The sequence below is a fragment of the Lagenorhynchus albirostris genome, chromosome 11 (genome assembly GCF_949774975.1).
Source record: "Lagenorhynchus albirostris chromosome 11, mLagAlb1.1, whole genome shotgun sequence".
Lineage (NCBI taxonomy): Eukaryota > Metazoa > Chordata > Mammalia > Artiodactyla > Delphinidae > Lagenorhynchus > Lagenorhynchus albirostris.
The window spans coordinates 3,612,053-3,630,458 of record NC_083105.1 but is presented as its reverse complement, the minus strand read 5'-3'; the positions used below and the strand labels follow the sequence as shown (position 1 = coordinate 3,630,458).

Genomic DNA, 18,406 nt, shown 5'->3' with positions numbered 1-18,406 from the left:
CGCTCAGAGAAAAGGCTTGCAGGAGAGCGATGATCAGAATGCTGATGGGTTTTCTTTATTTAGCTGTCTTTGTGCCCCCAGGAGAGGGGGCACCTGGAAGAGGCGGGAAGGCTTCCTACGTTTGCTGTGAATTGGGGCGAGTGGATTTGCCGGGCTGTACCCAAGCGTCCTCGTCTGCGGGGCTGCGTCCCCTCGCTGGCTTGCGGGGGGGCGGGGGGCGGCTTTGAGGAGGGAGGAGCCCGCTGGTCTTGGCCCCACAGAGCGCCCGCCCCCCGGGAAAGCCCAGGAGAGCAAGGGGCAGCTTGAGGGGGGATGGTGCCCGTGGGAAGGGCAGGGCTGAGGGGGCTTTGTCAGGAGCCCAGGTTAAGAGGACGTGGCCCGAGGCCCCCTTGCCTCCAGGACTGGAGTCCCAGACACGCTTGCAAGCCGGCAAGGAGCATGCCGGGAGCTTAGGACGGAAGCTGCGTGTCCACACGTGTGCACAGCGGCCTGGCTGGCCGTCTCCACATGGGGGGAACCAGCTGCGCTTGACCCCTCGCAGGTGAGTGGCGTGGGGAAGGGAGTTCGGGGGCGTTGAGAAAGAAAATATGGTTTCCGGCTGATGACGCTGTGCGTGAGGAGGCGTCTGGGGCTGCCTCGACCTTCGGGTCCACAGAGGTGACTGGAGTGTGTGTGGGTGTTGGGGATCAGAGGAGCGGATGGGAAGGCACCCGGCACCCCGACCTTGGCTCCCGGGAGCGAGGCTGCGGTGGCGGGAAGCCCCTCGCCTCTGTTTTCCCCCCCGTGAAGCTCCCCGGCCTGCGAGTCCGCCCACGCCTGTCCTCGAGAGGCGGTGGGAGCCCCTGCCCAGCCGGCCGAGCCCGGGGCGGCGCCCCCTGGGGACACACTCTCACTACTGCGGAGGGCCAGCCGCCGGAGCTCAGGGGGCAGGTCTCTGCGGTGGCTCCCCGGGAGCTTCACCCGAGCACCTGCTGTGAGCCAGGCCCTCCGTGGAGGCCTCCGAAGTGGGTCCCGCGGGAGGAGGCTAAGCAGTCCTCCGCGGGCGCTCAGGAGGGCAGGGGGTCTCCATGTGGCTCCAGGGCCCAGGCTCTCCCACTGCCGGTGGGAGCACGTCCTCTCAGAAGGGGGCCCCAGGGCCCCGCCTGCGTCAGGACAGGAGACCCGCCTCCCGAGGGTCCAGGGTCCAGCAGGACGCTGCCCCTGGGTGGCCCTGGCGTCAGTTCACGCAGGCGAGGTGCCTGGGGCACCACCGGATGCCCCCTCGGGCAGGGTGTGGGTGCTCGGTCACGGCAGCGTCCCCGCTTGGACAGGGCCTGGTGCGTCATACTTGCACAGCGAGCATTTGCTCACGGAGTTGTGTGCAGGCAGTGGCTTCTCCCCACGAGCAGGCTGACTCGGTGTGGGGCGGAGTGGAGGTCCCCGCGGAGGCTGGGGCTCCTGAGCGGATTACGTGTCAGGGCTCTGGACCCCCGATCGTCTGAGTGCCCCCCGCCACCTCCCAGCAGGTGCTCTGTGTGCAAGGACATGACAGGTGGGGACTCTGAATGCCCTTGAGTCCTCAGGGCCAGGGTCCGCGGGAACCCCAGTACGAGGCGGGGGGAGGCTGAGGCCCGAGGTTTGGGGCCCGCGGGCCTGGCGTGCAGGATGCAGACGTCCCTCAGATGCTGGTGGTGGCCACTCACTCTTGGCACTGTTTGCTGAATTCCCACCATGGCCCTCCCCGCCCACTGGTGTCCTCTCTGCCTGGTTCTCGACCAGCCCGGTGCCTGCGTCCTGCAGTTCACTTGCTGAGAACTTGCTCTGCTGTCCCCACTGCCCAGAGTCCATTCACCGCATCTGTCCTGGCTTCCCCTTGAGCCAGGCTGCGTCCTGGGCCGTCACAGACAGTGAATCAGACGGGGTCCTCTCTCTGGGGCCTGAGTTGGGGCATCCTGCAGCTGAATGTGACTTAGGAATGTGGCGTGCTTACCAGGGGTCATGTTTGCTGAGCCCCTCCCTGTGGAGCTGTGTCACCCGAGGGAATCCCCTCCTAGCACCCTGGGGAGGACCCGTGTTGTCCCTGACAGGAAAAAGCAGGACCCACAAGAGAAGATGACAAAGGGCCACATAAGATGGGAGGGGGTCAGGGGCGTCTCTCTGGGGGAAAATGGCACTTGAGCCAGCACTGAGGTCGGGGGGCACCAGCATGTGCAAAGGTCCTGGGGTCTGACTGTGGAGGCATTTGGGCACCTGAGAGAAGCCTCCTGTGGCTCGAACCCAAAGAGCAAAGGTCAGAGCAAGATCAGAGGGCGTTGAAGCGGGGAGTGGGGTGTGGCCTGGGGCTGGAAGGATTCCCTGTGTGGCCAGTTTGGGCAGGACAGTGTCAGGTTCTGACTTACACTTTAGAGGAGCCTCTGACTGCTGTTTGGAGCCAGACCGTGGAGGGTGTGAGGAGAGCTGGGGTGCCAGTTAGGAAGCAGGGTGCGAGCCGAGATGAGAGCGGGTGGGTTTGGGGGTGCTTGGAGGAAGAACCCCGACACGTGAGGGTGAGGGCCCTGCCCATCCGCACCTGGCACGGGGCCCCTCTGCTGTAAATAAGCCAGACTGAGAGGGGTGGGGGCATGGCCCTCTTGGGGCTGGGGGTCTGAGGCCTGGCTTCCCGCAGCCCTGGAGCAGGGAGGGGTCTCTGCTCTTCACTCATTGCCTGGCCCCGGCTGGAAATGTCCCCCAGGCCCTAGGCAGGGGCTGCCCCTCCCCCTGGCCCCCCGCTTTGTGCCGTCCCTGTACAGAGTCTCTTCTGTGCCCCTGGGAGGCACCAGGTCCAGCGGGTTGGGAGGCCGTGGTCCTCAGGGAAACCAGGCGGCGCAAGGGCCGCGCTGCTTCCCCCCAGGACTGAAGGGGGGTCTCTGGAGGAGGCCGTGGCTGACAGGAGCCCGGTGGGATGGCTCCCTGCGGGCTTGGTGTGGTGTCCTCTCAGCCCCCTTGTCTGGAGGGTTTTCTCCCAGGGGGTGGGAGGGGCCACAGGGCCCTGAAGAATGCTGAGCCACATGCCCAGATCAGGGCAGAGCCCGGCAGGAGGGGCAGCGCGGGAGGCCCCGAGGACTCCAAATATTTACCGAGCACGTGGATCCCGGCACTCAGCAAACCTAAGTATCTGCCCCTCGTTAGGGGCAAAATCGGGTGAGTCCTGAGCTCTCCAGGTGGGAGGTGGGGCTGGCGCCTGTCCTTCCTGCCCCCACCCTGGACGCCCCCAAGAGGCAGCAGGGTCTCCCCATGGCTCTGCCTGCACGGGGCGGGGTGGCCGCCGTGTAGACGACGGCCGCTCTGCCAGCCCGTCTGTTTCTGGGACCTGGGGCTGTCGTACTGACCTTGGCCTGAATTTCGGGGTCTTGGGCTCGGTGAGGTGGCCAGGACAGGAGAGGAACCTGCTGGGTCCCCCTGAGCCCCATCCTGTCCAGAAAGCAGGCTCCAGGCCAGCGAGGGTCTCACTGGCCCGGCAGCGAGGGCAGTGGATCCTGGCCTCCCCGGGCTCCAATCCACGCCCCTGATTTTGGTGAGTTAGTTGGTCACGTTCTGAGGTCTCAGGAATGCCTTTTGGGACTTGCCCAAGTGAGGCTTCTCCTGTGGGAATTTCCATTGCAGCCTGTCAGCCCCACGATTGGGGTGGTCTGTGACCCACCACCCGGACCGTGGCTGCCACACGCCACACATGGATGGGGCTGACTTCTGGGTAGAGGGAGCAGTGAGCTGACCCTCAGCCAGAGCCTGGAGCCCGCCGCTGCACGTACACCAGCCTCGGTCCCACCCGGTAGGCCGGTGACCCTGACCCTGGGCCGTCTTGGTGCTGGCTCGGAAGTCTGCCGACCTCCCGGGCCCGGGGAGGGTCGTCCCTCTGTCACTGCTGTCAGAGTTCACATTCCTCTGTCTGGGCGGGGGGGCTGCTCGGTCTGTTTTCCCTGAGGCTGTTGGAAAGGCCCCGCTTGGACATGGCTGGTGGGGGCCATGGGCTGGGCATCCGGGGTTCATCCTGCCGCCGGCTGACGCTCCCCGAGGGCTCCCGCGCTGTGGACGCCGCGGACCGGGCACAGAGGCCCACCTGCTGGAGCTCCTGGGGCAGAGCGGGCGGCACCGCAGGGTCGGGCAGGCGCTGTGGTCGCAGCTGCTGCTGGGTTACACCCTGCAGAGGGCGCTCAGGAGCCAGCGCCTCACCAGTGTAGGCTGTTGTCATTGTCACCGAGGGACGGGCGGGAGTTGGGTCTCCGGGGAAAGCATACTGACCGCAGGCTGAGCTGCAGGTGGGCGGGCACAGCCCCGCCCCACGGGAGCCCGTGTGGTCCTTTGCCCGGGACCATCTCGGGGGCTCTGGCAGGCGCTACCCCTGCTGCCTGGACGCTCCCCCCTCGGGTGCACGGGGCTCGATCCTTCTCCGCAGCCCTGCTCACGTCTGCCCTCAGCTCAGGCTCACTGACCAGGGCTGTTCCTACGGCCCAACCTGCCCCCGCCCCCCGCCGAGGGTGGCTCTCTGTTTGGGTCACTTCTTTATCACGAGTGTCCGGAGCGTGCCTGGTACACGAGGCTGCCCAGTGCTCACTGGTGGAGCGGCCGATGCGGGCTCTGAGCTGCTCTGGTCCATCCTGGCCCAGGCCGTCAGGTTTGTTTTGCGGCTTTAGCTGTTCGCAGAAAAGCGGAAACGGGATCGTTGGCCCAAAGCAGCTGCCCGCGGAGGGGCCGATCTCTGGTCTTGGCCCTCGACACGCTGTCGCGTGGGGAATGGGTGCCTGTTGAGAATGTGACTCCACATGGCTTTGTAGCTGGGCCACGGCACGCGCTGCGGCTGCTGTGGCTGTGTCCCTGCTGCACCACTGTCCCATTTGCACGTGGGCCCCGGTGGAGCCGAGCGAGGGGGGTGGCGGCGGCCTCGTGTGCCTCTTCGTGGCGCCAGGTCCTCTGCCCTCCGTGAGTCTGGGGCCTGCCTGTCCCGGGTGGGCGGTGGCTCCTCCAGGGTCACACCTCTGAGAACGCTGAGGAGTGAGGGCTCACGTCCAGGAAATGCAGGAGGTGGGCAGAGGGATGAGGACTGTGTCATCGTGGGGCTGTGATGAGAACGAGCCCACCATGTACCGATTTAGAAACAAGAAACAGTGATTTCTGACGTGACTTGGGTCTCGTATCTGCAGGAGCCTTAGGCCTGAGGGAAGTGACCTAAGATTTCCAGGTGGACTTGATTGCATTTGCAGTAATTACATCGTACAAAGGCCTTGGGGCGGGATCCTGGAGAAGTTGCCTGCAGCTACCTGTCATTCCCCAGATGTCTGTGGGGCGACCGAGTGGGGAGGGGCTTTGCTGGATGGCGAAGGAGTTCCCCACCTGGAGGACAAGGGTCCTGGTTGTAGCTGGGCTGTGCTCACTTCTGGGGGGCGGGGGCGGAGAGCGGAACCCCTTCACTCACTCACGCAGCAAGTGCTCGGGGCTCTCAGGTGCGCGGTGTAGACTGACACCAAGGCCTAGTGCTGAGCGCTAACTTTTATATCTATCTATCTATTTATCCATTTATCTGTCTATCTATCGGGCCTCTCACTGTTGTGGCCTCTCCCGTTGCGGAGCACAGGCTCCAGACGCACAGGTTCAGCGGCCGTGGCTCACGGGCCCAGCCGCTTCGCAGCATGTGGGATCTTCCTGGACCGGGGCACTAACCCGTGTCCCCTGCATCGGCAGGCAGACTCTCAACCACTGTGCCACCAGGGAAGCCCCTGAGCCCTAACTTTAAAAATTTTTTAATTTATCGTTGATTTACAATGTTGTGTTAATTACTGCTGTACAGCAAAGTGATTCAGTTATATGTACATTCTTTTTTATATTCTTTTCCATTATGGTTTATCCCAGGATATTGGTATAACTATCCCATAGTTCCCTGTGCTTTATGGTACGACCCTGTTGTTTATCCATTCTGTATATAATAGCTTACATCTGCTAACCCCAAACTCCCACTCCATCCTTCCCCCAGGCACCCCCTTCCCCTTGGCAACTACCAGACTGTTCTCTGTGTCCCTGAGTCTGTTTCTGAGATTGGTTCATTTGTATCATATTCTAGGTTCCACATATAAGTGATGTCGCAGGTTATTTGTCCTTCTCTGACTTACTTCACTTACACGATCATCTCTAGTTGCATCCACGTGGCTGCCGATGTGAGCCCTCATTCTCGAGTCAGCGCGTGAGGCTTCCCACTGCCGGGGGCTCTGGTCTGGGCCTGCAGCAGGACCAGCTCCCGGCTGCCTCTGCTTGTGACCTTGGGCCTCCTGCACGGCGGCACTGCCCGGGCACGTGCACGGCGGGCGGTGCACGCATGTTCTCCCATGGAGGGAGGAGGCTGGGTCTTTCCTTAGCCCCACCCCCCTTGGGCTCTTTGCTCCCATCGTCCCTGCGGCCTGGCTAGGCCCCCTACCCCACCGTCAGTGCCCAGGTAGGAGGAGAGCCGGAATCCCCGCCCTGGACCAGACTTAGCTCAGGAGCACCTGTGTCTGCCACGAAACTGCAAGACTTGTGTCAGGCTGGACTGGGCCTCCTCATCGATGCATAACTCACGTCTTCAGTAGAGGTAGCTGGGGTGCCTTGTGGGAGACACGAAAAGTGCAGGACTAGACTGTATGCACAGCGGGTTCTGGAACCTTCTTGCACACCCTTCTCCTTCTGCTCTTTGGGCCCAGCTGTCAGAGGGGTGGCCGTCCGTGGTCCTGATCACCTCCCTGTCCACGGTGCTCTCTGAGGCCCCCCTTCCTTACTAAGCTCAGGCCGCCCTGGGTCCAGAGGCCCAGAGGGTCTGTGTCTTCACTGCAGCTCCAGCCTGGAGGTGGGAGGAGACCCGTCCTCAGGAGCGTGAGCTGGATGGCTGCTCACGGATCTCTTGTGTTGTGTGGTGTCGTCGTGCGGGGTCCGGTCGTGCAGAAATGCAGAGCGACGTCCACTTAGGGCGTGTGCAGCCACGTGTGTACGAGGTTCCTGTCGCCTCTGCAACAGATTTCCACAAACTGGGGGCTTAAAGTAGCCTCTTTATTCTCCTACAGTTCAGAGGCCAGAGGTCTGAAATGAGTGTCACAGAGCTCAAGCCAAGGCGCGGGCAGAGCCGTCTTCCTTCTGGAGGCTCCGGGGGAGGCTGTGTCCTTGACTCTTCCAGCTCTAGATGCTGCCCGTGCCCCTGGCTCTTCACAGGCAGCGGGACAGCACCCTCCTGTCTCCTCTCTCTGACCCCTGACCCTCCTGCTTCCTCCTGAGTTTCCATCATTGTGATGACATTGGTCCCATGCACGTAATCCAGGATACACACCCATCTCAAGGTCCTTATCACTTCCGCAGGGTCCCTTTGTCCGTGTAAGGTGCTAAGTCACAGCTTCCAAGGTTAGGATGGCCCGTCCTTGGGGCCATTCCTCAGCCCACCCCACACTCTCAGTTAGAACAACAGCTACCTGGCACTGGCTTCCATCACACCTGGAATAAATGTCGGGTCCTCATTCTGGCTTTCCGGGCTCTGATGCCCCGCCCGCATCTCATCTGTGACCCCTCCCCCCAGCCCACGGCCCCTCCCGCCTTGGCCTCACCAAGGCTGCTCCCTCTGCACCCCACGCTCTCCCCCGCACCCCTACCCTGCCGGCCCGCGACCTCTGTTCATCCAGGTTCTGACTCAGACACACCTTGCTGCGGCTTCTCTCGAGCACCCGCTCACCCTGCCACTGTACCCCTCACCGTCCCGCCGCACGGTTCTCAGGTGGTCGGCAGCCAGGTGGCGGAGCTCTCTGCCCCTCACATGGGCTTTGCTCTGCGGCCGAGACCTCCCAGAACTGCACCTGCTGCACGTGTGTCTGTGGAGTGACCAGGTGCCGCCAGCATCCCTTCCTCGGGGTGTCCTGCCCCCGTGGAGGTGGTTTGGTGAAATGCCTTTGGTGTGTCTATCTTGAATGGGTTTTATTTAGTAAAGACACTCTCATCCTTGCTTTGCCCCAGATCTTGCCCTGACTGTGTAAGAGGAGCCCTGGTTGATAGACTCCTGTGGTTGTGCCCCCCAGGAAGGAGCAGGAGAGCTGCTGTTGCCAGTTGTCTGAGTGCTTTGCAGACCAGCCCTCTCTTGGCACCTCTGCCTGGGGGGCAGAATGGACCACATGACACTCACCTGGGCTTCTCTCCCCTCACAGAGGAGGAGCTCCGGAAGCTGCGAGAGGAAACCAACTCGGAGATGCTGCGGCAGGAGCTGGACCGGGAGCGGCAGCGGCGGATGGAGCTGGAGCAGAAGGTCCAGGAAGTGCTGAAGGCCAGGTGAGGGGGGGGAGCAGGTGAGGAGGGGGGAGGGCCAGGTGAGGAGCCCAAGGCCAGATGGGAGGAGGGGAGAGCCAGGTAACACTGTCACCCAGGTAGCGTTGCCCTCTCGGGGGGTAGCGGTCCCCTGAACCAAGACCCAGCTCATACCCTGAGGTGGCCGGTCCCCATGAGCGGCCACCGCCGCCCTCGCAGCCCCTGCCGGACCCAGGGCATCAGGAGGGTGCGTGGGTGAGTGGTGACGGTGGGCCTGGCCCCGACTTTCTGGGCTGAGTCCTGCCCGTGCCCGCGGCGAGCTGCGATCCTGGGAAAGTGGCTGCCTTCCTGTGCCTCGGGGCCTTCACCTGGAAACCAGTGGCGGGGGGTGGGGGGGTGGGGGGGTGGGGGGGGTGGGGGGGTGGGGGGGTGGGGCGGTGGGGGGGGTGGGGGGGTGGGGGGGTGGGGGGGTGGGGGAGGGTGTAGGTGCTGCTGTTGCACGCTGGAGGGGGAACGGGGGCGGGGGGGGTGTCTCAGCTGAGCCCTGGGAGGTCTGGCCGGGCAGGGCTGAAGAGGGACGCAGAGCCCCCAGAACCACCTGACGTCACCCCAGGTCTTGGCCAGCAGTCGCCCCCAGGACCCTGAGACCCCACCCCACTGCCCACTCGGACACTCCCCCGCCCCGAGCCCCTGACAGCACCCTCGGGGTCAGCCTTCCTTGGCCAGTCACCTCCTCCCAGCAGGGTCCCTCCATCCCGGGGCCGCCAGAGGCCGCCCCAGCTTCCGGAGGGGGTGGTGTGGACTCCCACCTCTGCCCACGCGAGCTCGGCCCCTGCCTCATGGTACCGCCAGCAAGGAGCGGGTCATTGCAGGGGGATGTTTGCAAGTCCGAAGAGCTGTGTTCTTCCCGTCCTGATAAAACCCCCCAGGGCTCCCTGTCCCTGTGTACAGTCCAGGCCGGCGGCCTGGCGGACAAGGCCTGGGAGCTGAGGCCGCCGAAGTCTCCATCCCTCCCCCTCACCAGCCTGGCCTCTGGCCCCGCATCCCTTGGTCCAGGCCCCCCTGGCCTGAGCGCACAGCTGTCTGCAGCTTGGCTTTTCCGTGGGGTGGCCTGGCGTCATTGTCGTTGCGGAGTGTCGTCACTACGGCGGGGCTCTGAGGAGAGCCCCGCTCCAGGTACCGCGCCGCGCGGGCTTTAGCTGCCGGAAAGGCCGAACCTGCTGTGCTTCGCGCTGGCCTCCTCTGGGTCTCAGCAGCTGGTTCTCAGCCCCAGGGAACGGCTGGCACTTGGTTCCCTGGGGGAGAAGGTCCTTTAGTTTCCTGCTCTGCGGGGTGTTAGGACAGCTCCGTGGGCTTTCCAGTGCCCCTGAACGAAGGCCATCTGCCTGTCCCACAGGTCAGCGTGACCCATTCTGCAGTTCTCTGGGGCTCCCCGCGGGGGCCCCGTGTTGGGGCAGGGTGTCACTTGCTTTGCCGGGCTACAAGGCCGGCACCCCTCCCTGGACCAGAAATCGGACCACGGCTTCAAGCAGTACTTTCCCTGATGTTAAACCTTATGTGAAAATCTGTAGACGTTCAAAGATTCAGTTACATTTGATAACGCAAAGCGGTGCAGCCAGTGACCCGACCTGGGATGACTCTGGAGATCCGGGTGTGGGGTGTGTTCTCAGCCCCCTGGCCGGCCGGGCCTGGCCTGCATGGCACGTCACAGTGCCGTCACCCGCACTGACGCGCTTCTGTCTGATGCGGTTTGTGTTCATGTGCGGCTTTACCAGAGGCCACGCTTGCCCTGGTGGCGGCGGGCGGCGCTCGGCCTGAGAGGACCCCGTGTGCCGGCTCCCTCTGCAGGGTCCATGTCTTCTGCCTTCCACCCTCCCGCCACCGCCAGCCCACTCCGGGGGTTTCATCCTCGTCCTTTCACCAAAGCCCCTTGGGTGCCTGGCCCCCGATAGGTTCTGAGGCTGCAGACAGATCTGTTTCTCACGGGGCTGCTTGGGGACCAACTGGGGATTACAGGGAAGGAACATCCAGGCCCGGACCGAGGAAGTAGAAGCTGAGGGTCCTGGGGACCATGGAGTTTGGGGGGGGCTTAGGGTTTAGGAACCTTCTGGAAGCTGAGACCTGAGGGAGGAGAGGAACAGGGAGAAACAGGTTCCAGGCAAGGGACCTCCTCTTTCCTTCTTATCCTGGTGCCCATCTGGGGTCGCTGTGGGCCGTCCAAGGTGGGCAACTGTGTGGAGGGCCACCTTCACACCTGGGCGCACGCACACACACACACACACACACACACACACACACACACACACACTCGATCTGCAGGATTAAAACATGGTAGTTCATACAAACCTCTGTTTTGCCTTTTAAGAAAATTCCTGGGAAATCGCCTTGGTTTAAGCTTACTCAAGGTGAAGGCCATGTCCAGTTATCGGTCCGAAAGCAACATGGAGAAACTGCCTTTGACCTCCACTGGCCTCTGGTCAGGCCCTGCCCGGGGCCCACCCTTGGGTTTGCTCTCAGCGGCGCCTCCCACGGCTCCTCCGCCCTCCCGGCTGCGTTGAGGGGGCCGGAGGGTGCGTGTCATCCTCCTGTGCTGCACTGCCCACGGTGTTGGTTGGGGCTTTGGCCGGGGCACCCCGTGTGGGAACTACACAGACCCTGGTGACTGCCTCCTGTGCCCAGCCCGGCCCTGACGTGTGGCCCTGGCACCCCCCGCCCATGGGCTTCATCATCTGTCCTGCGGCCTCGGGTTGTGGCCGGCGGGGTGATTAGATTCTGGAAAAGCCCTCCAGGCGCACTCCACTCCAGACTTGTTCCGCTGACCGTTAAACGTCAGCGGAGGTTGTTCCAAAACATTTGGAAGAATCCACAGTTACTAGGAGCGCAAGGGCCCTTTCTTCTGATGAGGCCACCGCTCACTCCCCACCTACCCGGAGCTGTGGGTGGGCCCGGCTGGGAGGCCCTGATACGCTGTCTGCCGCCTGCCTTCCCCTTAATGTTTAGAACGTCATTGCCGTGCGCTGTGTTGTCAGTCTGTTTCCCACGTCCCGTGCACGTCACAGGCGCTCAGATGTTCCACATGTGGTGTGACGGGAAGAAGGTAAAATTCCCCGCCACCTGGAACACCTGCGCCCATGTTGCCAGCCGTCTTTCCCTGCAGGCAGCTGGCAGCCCATTTATACCTAAATACCTGTCCGATTCTAGCGGTGACTGTGTTGGGAAGATCACACAGCCAGTGGCTGTGCAGTATCAGTATCCTCAGATGGTACCTCAAATGGTACCAAGCACGGCACCCCAGACAGCCCTGCCGGCCACTCAGACCCCAGGCCCACCTGTGGCTGAGCAACGCGGTGCCCGTCAGGCCCACGAGTCCTCGGTGGCACACCTGGGCCCAGGCTCTGGTGGGAGCCCGTCTGTTAGTGCTTCCTGTGTGAGCTGCCTCTTCAGGACCCCTGGCCGGTTCAGGGAATGTCCTGGTCCGGAGGCCTGGACACCTACCCAGGAACACAGGGAACCCAGTCTGGAGTCTCCTGCGTGCCCCAGCGCCCCTCCTGTTCCCAGTAAATCCCCGTTTGTCAGTATCTCTGAGCATGGATGGCCATTTGGGCAGCCTGGCCAAAGGGAGGGGTGGGCGTGGAGGCCTGGCCCCCTCCTCTTCCACCCTGGCTCCCTTCTCTGGAACCCCCTCTGTCTCATGGTTCCCTGGCCACTGCTTCACGAGGCTGCAGGCTCGCCCCCTGCTCTCCTCTGATCCAGCTTGTCCTCCGCGCTTCCTGCTTCGGCACAGCGCGGCCGGCATGGGTTGCAGTTCCAGGTTATAAACCCGCAGAGCGGGTCGGTTCACGGAGACGCTGGAGTGGGACTGTTCCCAGGTCTAAGCTTGTACTGCCCACTGCACGACCGGCCAACATCGAGAGGCGAGCTGTTGGGACAGGGAATAACGACTTTATTCCCAAATCCAGCAGACCAAGAGGATGGTGGGCTTGTGCCCCCAAAGAACCATCTTGCCTGACTTAGAATTCAGGCTCCTTTTTTTTTTTGCGGTACACGGGCCTCTCACTGCTGTGGCCTCTCCCGTTGCGGAGCACAGGCTCCGGACGCGCAGGCTCAGCGGCCATGGCTCACGGGCCCAGCCGCTCCGCGGCATGTGGGATCTTCCCGGACCGGGGCACGAACCCGCATCCCCTGCGTCAGCAGGCGGACTCTCAACCACTGTGCCACCAGGGAAGCCCCAGGCTCCTTTTATACGAAAAGGGGAGGGGGTAAAGTGAAACACTTCCTGGTTCCCGTCAGCCCCCAGAGGGGATGTGTTCATTTCTTCCTCCCTGCAGGCATTCACAGGTGGGCCTGGGCAGGAGGTTTCCTGTGAGCTAAACAGAGGTATTTTAGCTTAACGCTCATTACCTGGGAGGCAGGGTTCCCAGAGATGGGCCACTATGTATAATTTAAGCTTATAGGCAACATCTCTTTAGTGATGAACTTGTGATAGGATACAAAGGTTCTTCCCTATTACAAGATCACATTGTGATAACAGAGCAGGATGTCGAGGGTGCGCGCCTGCCAAGGGTCTCCCAGCCCGCTGTCTCTGTCCTGGCAGAGCCCTCCGTGCCCCCCCCACCCCAGTCCTGCCGAGGTTTGCCTGGGGTGCCACTTTTCCCACATCCTGGGATCTCTGCTGCACTGGGAACCACAGCAGCAGTGTGGCGTGTTGGTAGCCCAGGCCAGTGCAGGGTGAGGAGGGCAGGTGGGCTGGCCAGTCAGGGACAGGGCACTGCCCAAGGGAAGGGGGTCCGGCCAGCGGCTGGGGGCCAGTCCGTCAGGGCCTGTGGCTGAAAGTCAGGTCTGCGGTCAGGATCCGGCAGGTGGCCAGGAACTCCAGGGAGGCTCTGAGGCCAGGTGACTGCTGTGGTCAGGTGCAGCGAGGCCGCAGGGGCAGGGAGCTGGGCAGGTGGCCGGCACGGACCCAGCTGGGACCTGTGCACAGCTTGCCAGGCAGGGGCTCATCCAGCCTGTGGCCTTGCGTGGTGCTTGGTAAATATGTGTGTCACTGAGTACTTTTCCATTAGCAGGCCAAGTAACTAGTGTGAGAGCTGTGTGTTCTGAGCTTAACATTAAATAAAGAAGCAAATGGGTCAAAATTAATAGGAAAGAAAAGAGTTGTATGTTTGAGACAGTGTTTGGTCATCAAAAAATAAGAAGTGTAGGACTTCCTTTGTGGCGCAGTGGTAAAGAATCCGCCTGCCAATGCAGGGGACACGGGTTCGAGCCCTGATCCGGGAAGATCCCACAAGCCGCGAAGCAACTAAGCCCATGCGCCACAACTACTGAGCCTGTGCTCTAAAGCCCGCGAGCTGCAACTACTGAGCCCACGTGCCACAACTACTGAAGCCCCTGCGCCTAGAGCCCGCGCTCGGCAACAAGAGAAGCCACCGCAATGAGAAGCCCGGGCACCGCAACGAAGAGTAGCCCCCGCTCGCCGCAACTAGAGAAAGCCTGCGCACAGAAATGAAGACCCAACACAGCCAAAAATAACTAAATAAATAAAGTGTGCCCGTGAGGAATGCAGCTCTGTGCTTGCCCTACTGCCCTCACCCGGCGTCTGAGCTGAGCAGCCAGGACCCCAGAGGGATCCCCGAGGGTGGGAACGGGCACTCTGGTGTTGGGCGTGACTCCCGTGAGCACGGGAACCTTGCGAAGCCGGGACTCATCATGCTGTCTTGAACTAACAGAGATCTTGCTTCTTCTCCCCCCTCTAAGAGCCGAGGAGCCACCCGCTCAGCAGCCTCCGAAAGGGCAGGCCCAGGTCAATAATGGAGCAGGTAGGCCTGGGGGACGGAGATGAGGTGGGGGGTGGGGGGTGGTTCTGTTCCCGGGCGCACTTGCTCACTTCCGGGGATCCCCTCCTGTTGGAACTGGGTTAGTGTCTCTGATTACCGGTTGGTGAGTCCCCGTAGCAGATGCAAGGCATTCGATCAAAACGTGACTTTATTTTCTCCTAAAAATACAATGCGACATCTCTCCCAGCCCTTCCCCGAAGAGGAATCATGTCGTGGTCACACTGGCTGCTTGGCCCCTGGCCTGGCGACCTGCTTCCAGAGGCCGGCTGTCCTGACAAGGGGGTGAGTGGGGAGGTGGGGTCAGCTGCGGGCATTGTGTCCCAGCACCCCCAGGTCAGGACGCAGAGCTCCTTTCAGTGCCTTTTCTTCCCACCCCGGGCTCGAGTTCCTTATCTCCCTCAGCACTTGGTACTTTCTGAAGCTGTCCTTCAGAGGATGGCATGGGAGGAAACTGGGCCTCTCGAGGGGCCGGATTTGTGGTGCACCCAGGCCCCTCGCAGGCTGAGAAGGTGGGAGAGGGGATAGGGTTAGGGTTGACGGTAAGCCCCTGCCTGTGCTGGGGGCTCAGGGCTACAACAGGAGGGCCTTCGGTTAAGCCCTGCCCAGTGTGAAGGTGAGGAGACCAGGGCCCGGGAGGGAAGGCCTCTCAGGCTTCCGCTCCAGGTGGAGGCTGAGCTCAGACCAGAGCCGGGTCCTGACCCCCCACCTGCCGTCCAGAGAGGGAGACGCCTCTTTCCCAGGGCCCCGGTGCTGGGCCCGCAGACAGGCCAGCCGGCTGCGGCATTGGCTGCTGCGTCCACTGGGTCACAGTCCCCCGGGTTCTCAGGGTTCATGACCAGTGGCCCAGGTTCCAAGCCAGGAGCAGCGCTGGAGACCCCCCCCCCGCCCCCTCCAAGGCCCCTGCTGTGTGTGGAGTTGATGAGCCTCCTGTGCTCGTGGGAAGTGTCAGAGGAGAGTTCCTCCACCCCGTACCCACAGCGGGGGTCACTGTGTCGTGCTCTGCGTGGGAGGTGGGGAGTGTGGGTAGGGAGGGAAGGACCCCACCAAGCGCAGCGCCGAGCACGGAGGTGGTGGGGACGGGTGCTCTGCGTGGTGCTGGGGAAGAGGGGCTTGGGAGCGCCGTGAGGCCTGTCCACTCGGGCAGCCCGCCTGACCTAGACCCGGGGTCGGCGAACTACAGCTCCCTGTCTGCCTTTACATTGAAAAAATCTTCTTACGCTTTTAAATGGTTGAAAAAAAATCAAAAGGATTTGACACGTGAACGTTGCATAAATTTCAAATTTCAGCGTCGTCAGTGTGGTTTCATGGGGACGCAGCCACGCCCGTCCCATTACTCAGTGTCCACGGCTGCCGTCCAAGCGGTTATAGGGCTGAGCCTGCCTAGACCCTCCCACTAAAGACCCTGTCGTGCTCCAGGTGGGCTGTGAGAACCCCGGGCCCTTGCCGCCCCTCCTCTGGGCATTTCTGAGCCTCGAGGCTTCTGTGTGCGCCGCCTTCCATCCCCCGGCCTCCGTCCCTTCGAGCTGGCAGCACACGACCACCTGCGTGCAGTCCATCCCCCTCTGACTGTGGTGGGACAGCGCCCCCTGCAGGCGACTCCACGGCCTGCTCTCCGAAGGGACAGACTTGTTCCACGGGATTCGGGCTGGTTTTCTCGAGTCTGACATGGATGACTTCACTCACTGGCGTCCCCAGCGGACCACAGCCGCTGACGCACGCCCACTGGCTGTTCCCCAGGGTCCGGGTGTCCCTGGAAGTGAGCCCACCTGGCCAGTTCCCAGACCAACCAGTGTGCCCGGCGGGAGGGGTGGTCAACGCAGCACCGGTGGTGGGCTGAGAGCCCGCCTGGACAACACCTGTGCCGGGGACAGCCTCCAACAAGCCGGGGGTCGGTGTGAGGAACACGGGGACCCCCGGGGTCTGCATTGGTTGGTTTGCACCTCGTGGTGAAGTGGATCGGGTTCTGTTCTCAGGGCACCCGGCCCCTCACAGTTCTGGCGTGGATGTGCCCTCGCCAGCCCGGCCGGGAGCCCCACCTGCCAGTGCCCCCGCCTCTGCCGCTCTGTAAGGCCCCTCTCGGCCTGCTGCCCTCACCCGGAACCCCACCCCGTCCTGCAGACCGACGGAGCCAGGGGCTGTGCCCCCGTGTCCAGAAGTGGTTCTATGAGAAATTCGGGGAGTACGTGGAGGACTTCCGGTTCCAGCCCGAGGAGAGCACGGTGGAGACGGAGGAGCCCCTCAGCGCCCGGAGGTGGGGCCCAGGTGGAGGTCGGGGTGGAGGGGCAGCTGTCCCGGCAGGACAGGACTCCTCGGGGCCGACAAGCAAAGCCCGGGAGGTTTCGCGGGGGCGGCCGCACGGCCGTGCCCCCCAGTCAGTGGTCGTACTGGTGCTTTGTGACAGACGCCTCGCGGGGATGGTGGCGACCCCGAGAGTGCCTGCAGGCCGGGCCGGGCCCTCAGACTCGGGTGGGGGCGGCGTGGGCGGGAGACGAGGAAGCCTCCCCCCATGGGTCACCCGTGCTCCCCGAGGGCCCGCAGGGAGCTGCGGGGTCAGGACGCGGCTGCGGCCGAGTGGGTGCTGGCGCTCATCTCTTCCCCCCTCTTAGGTTGACCGAGAACATGAGGAGGCTCAGTAAGTACCCGGCGTGGACTCAGTAAGTACCCGCTCGTCGCTGTGGCTGTGTGAGCCGCTGGGGCCGGGGCTGCCCGGGCGGTGACTGCGGTCTTGCACTGAACTGGACTTGCTTCCGGAAGCACGTTTTTCAGGAGTTCCCAGCCCAGCCTTCTTCCTAAGGCTGTGGGAAGTATGTCCCAGGCTCACCCCGTCTGTCCATCCGCCCCTGGCCCGTGGCCAGAAGCCGAGTTTCCCTCCAGGCCTGGGAGCCCCAGCGAAACGTGGTGCTTCTCCAGATACTTGTCAGGGCCCGGGGTGTGCGGACTAAATCCCCGTTCCCCGCCTGCGGGCATGGGCCAGGGCAGACGGGCATGGGCCAGGGCAGACCGGCAGACAGACGTCTCCCCGCGGGGATGGAGGAGGGGCCGCAGCCAGGGAGTGGCTGCGGGAGCGCTGGCCTGGGGTCAGGCGCGCCGGGAGCCCACGACGGTTGGGGTTTGCTTTGCTCCTTTTGGTTCCCTCCCCCTCCCCGCACCGCCAGCTGGTGCAGCAGCCGGACTGCCAGGTGTGTCCGAGGGCTGGGCTAGCGCTGGCCTGACCGCATGGTCCGTTCTGTCCCCAGAGCGCGGTGCCAAGCCTGTCACCAGCTTTGTGAAGAACCTCTCTGCCTTATCCGACTGGTACTCCGTCTACACGTCTGCCATCGCCTTCACCGTGAGCGCTCCCCGCGGGTGGGTGGTGGGGTGTGCACCCTCCCTGAGGTTTCCTGAGGGACCCACCCATCCCTGCCGTGTGGGAGAGCTCCCGGCCTCGGTGTTTCCATCTGTAAAGCGGGCTGCAGGGCAGTTGTAAGGACTGGATAAGGGTGTTGTAGGGTGCAGCCTGGGGCTGGCAGTGGGGCTCCCCGCCTGCCCGGAATCCCCGCAGCAGCGTTCTTGGGAGAGGGCCTCGTGCCAAGCTTAGGGCCGACTTTCCCAAGTGGGATGGGGAAGGGCCAGTGGGGCGGTCTGCCTGCTTGTGCAGAAACCAGCCGTCCCTCCCATCAGGCACCGGCGCCTGGGGGAGGCTTCTGGCGGGCGCACAGTGGCCTAGGGGCCAAGCAGGCCACGAGGCCTGGGGAAGGTAGGCGGCGTTGGGCCAGCGTCACGGGGTGCTTTGGGGAAGACAGGCCCAGTCGCAGTCTGAGTTGTCCTGTGGTGGCTGTTCCCAGCCCTGCCCGGGGAGACCCTGCTGTCCAGCGGGGGGAGGATGGACAGGGAGAGCCACAGCCCCCAAAGGCCCCATCTCTGCAGAGGCCCCCATAGGTGGCCTCCACCTGAGAGGGTCCTGAGGGCCGCCCTGAAGCCCCAGGGGCCTCCCGTCCACCAGGGATGGGTGTTGTGCACATGCAGGGGACAGGCCGTGGTGGCCAGGGGCCAGCCCCCCTCACCCTGGAGGTCTCCTCCGGCCGCCCTCACACGCACTCTGCTCCCTGGGGCCTCGGCTGCTTTGGGTCCCAGGTCCCCAGTTCCGCCCGTGTGTTACGGCTGAGCTCACCCACCCGCCGTTCAGACCACCTGCCAGGCCTCCTCCTGAACCCACTGCATCCGTCCCCTACCCTCCCTGAGAGCCAGCGCTGTGACCAGCACCCTGCCTGCCCTGTGGTGCGGGGTAGACCGTCAGCAGTGCTGGGTACGCGGATGCCTCCGGCTCTGCCAGG

General features: G+C 63.3%; 1 protein-coding gene across 6 annotated transcripts in view; it reads left to right on the top strand.

The window, feature by feature from the left end:
* GRAMD4 (GRAM domain containing 4) overlaps positions 1-18,406 on the top strand; it is a 77,112-nt gene that overhangs the window by 47,857 nt on the left and 10,849 nt on the right. For all 6 annotated transcript variants that reach the window (XR_009543229.1, XR_009543228.1, XM_060164312.1 and 3 more), the window contains 5 exons: positions 8,163-8,283; positions 14,014-14,075; positions 16,212-16,344; positions 16,700-16,725; positions 17,330-17,421. Coding sequence is in view for 4 of the 6 variants with exons in the window: in XM_060164312.1 (XP_060020295.1) it covers positions 8,163-8,283; positions 14,014-14,075; positions 16,212-16,344; positions 16,700-16,725; positions 17,330-17,421 (434 nt within the window). In the remaining 2 variants the exon portion in view is untranslated. The remainder of the gene's footprint in view (positions 1-8,162; positions 8,284-14,013; positions 14,076-16,211; positions 16,345-16,699; positions 16,726-17,329; positions 17,422-18,406) is intronic.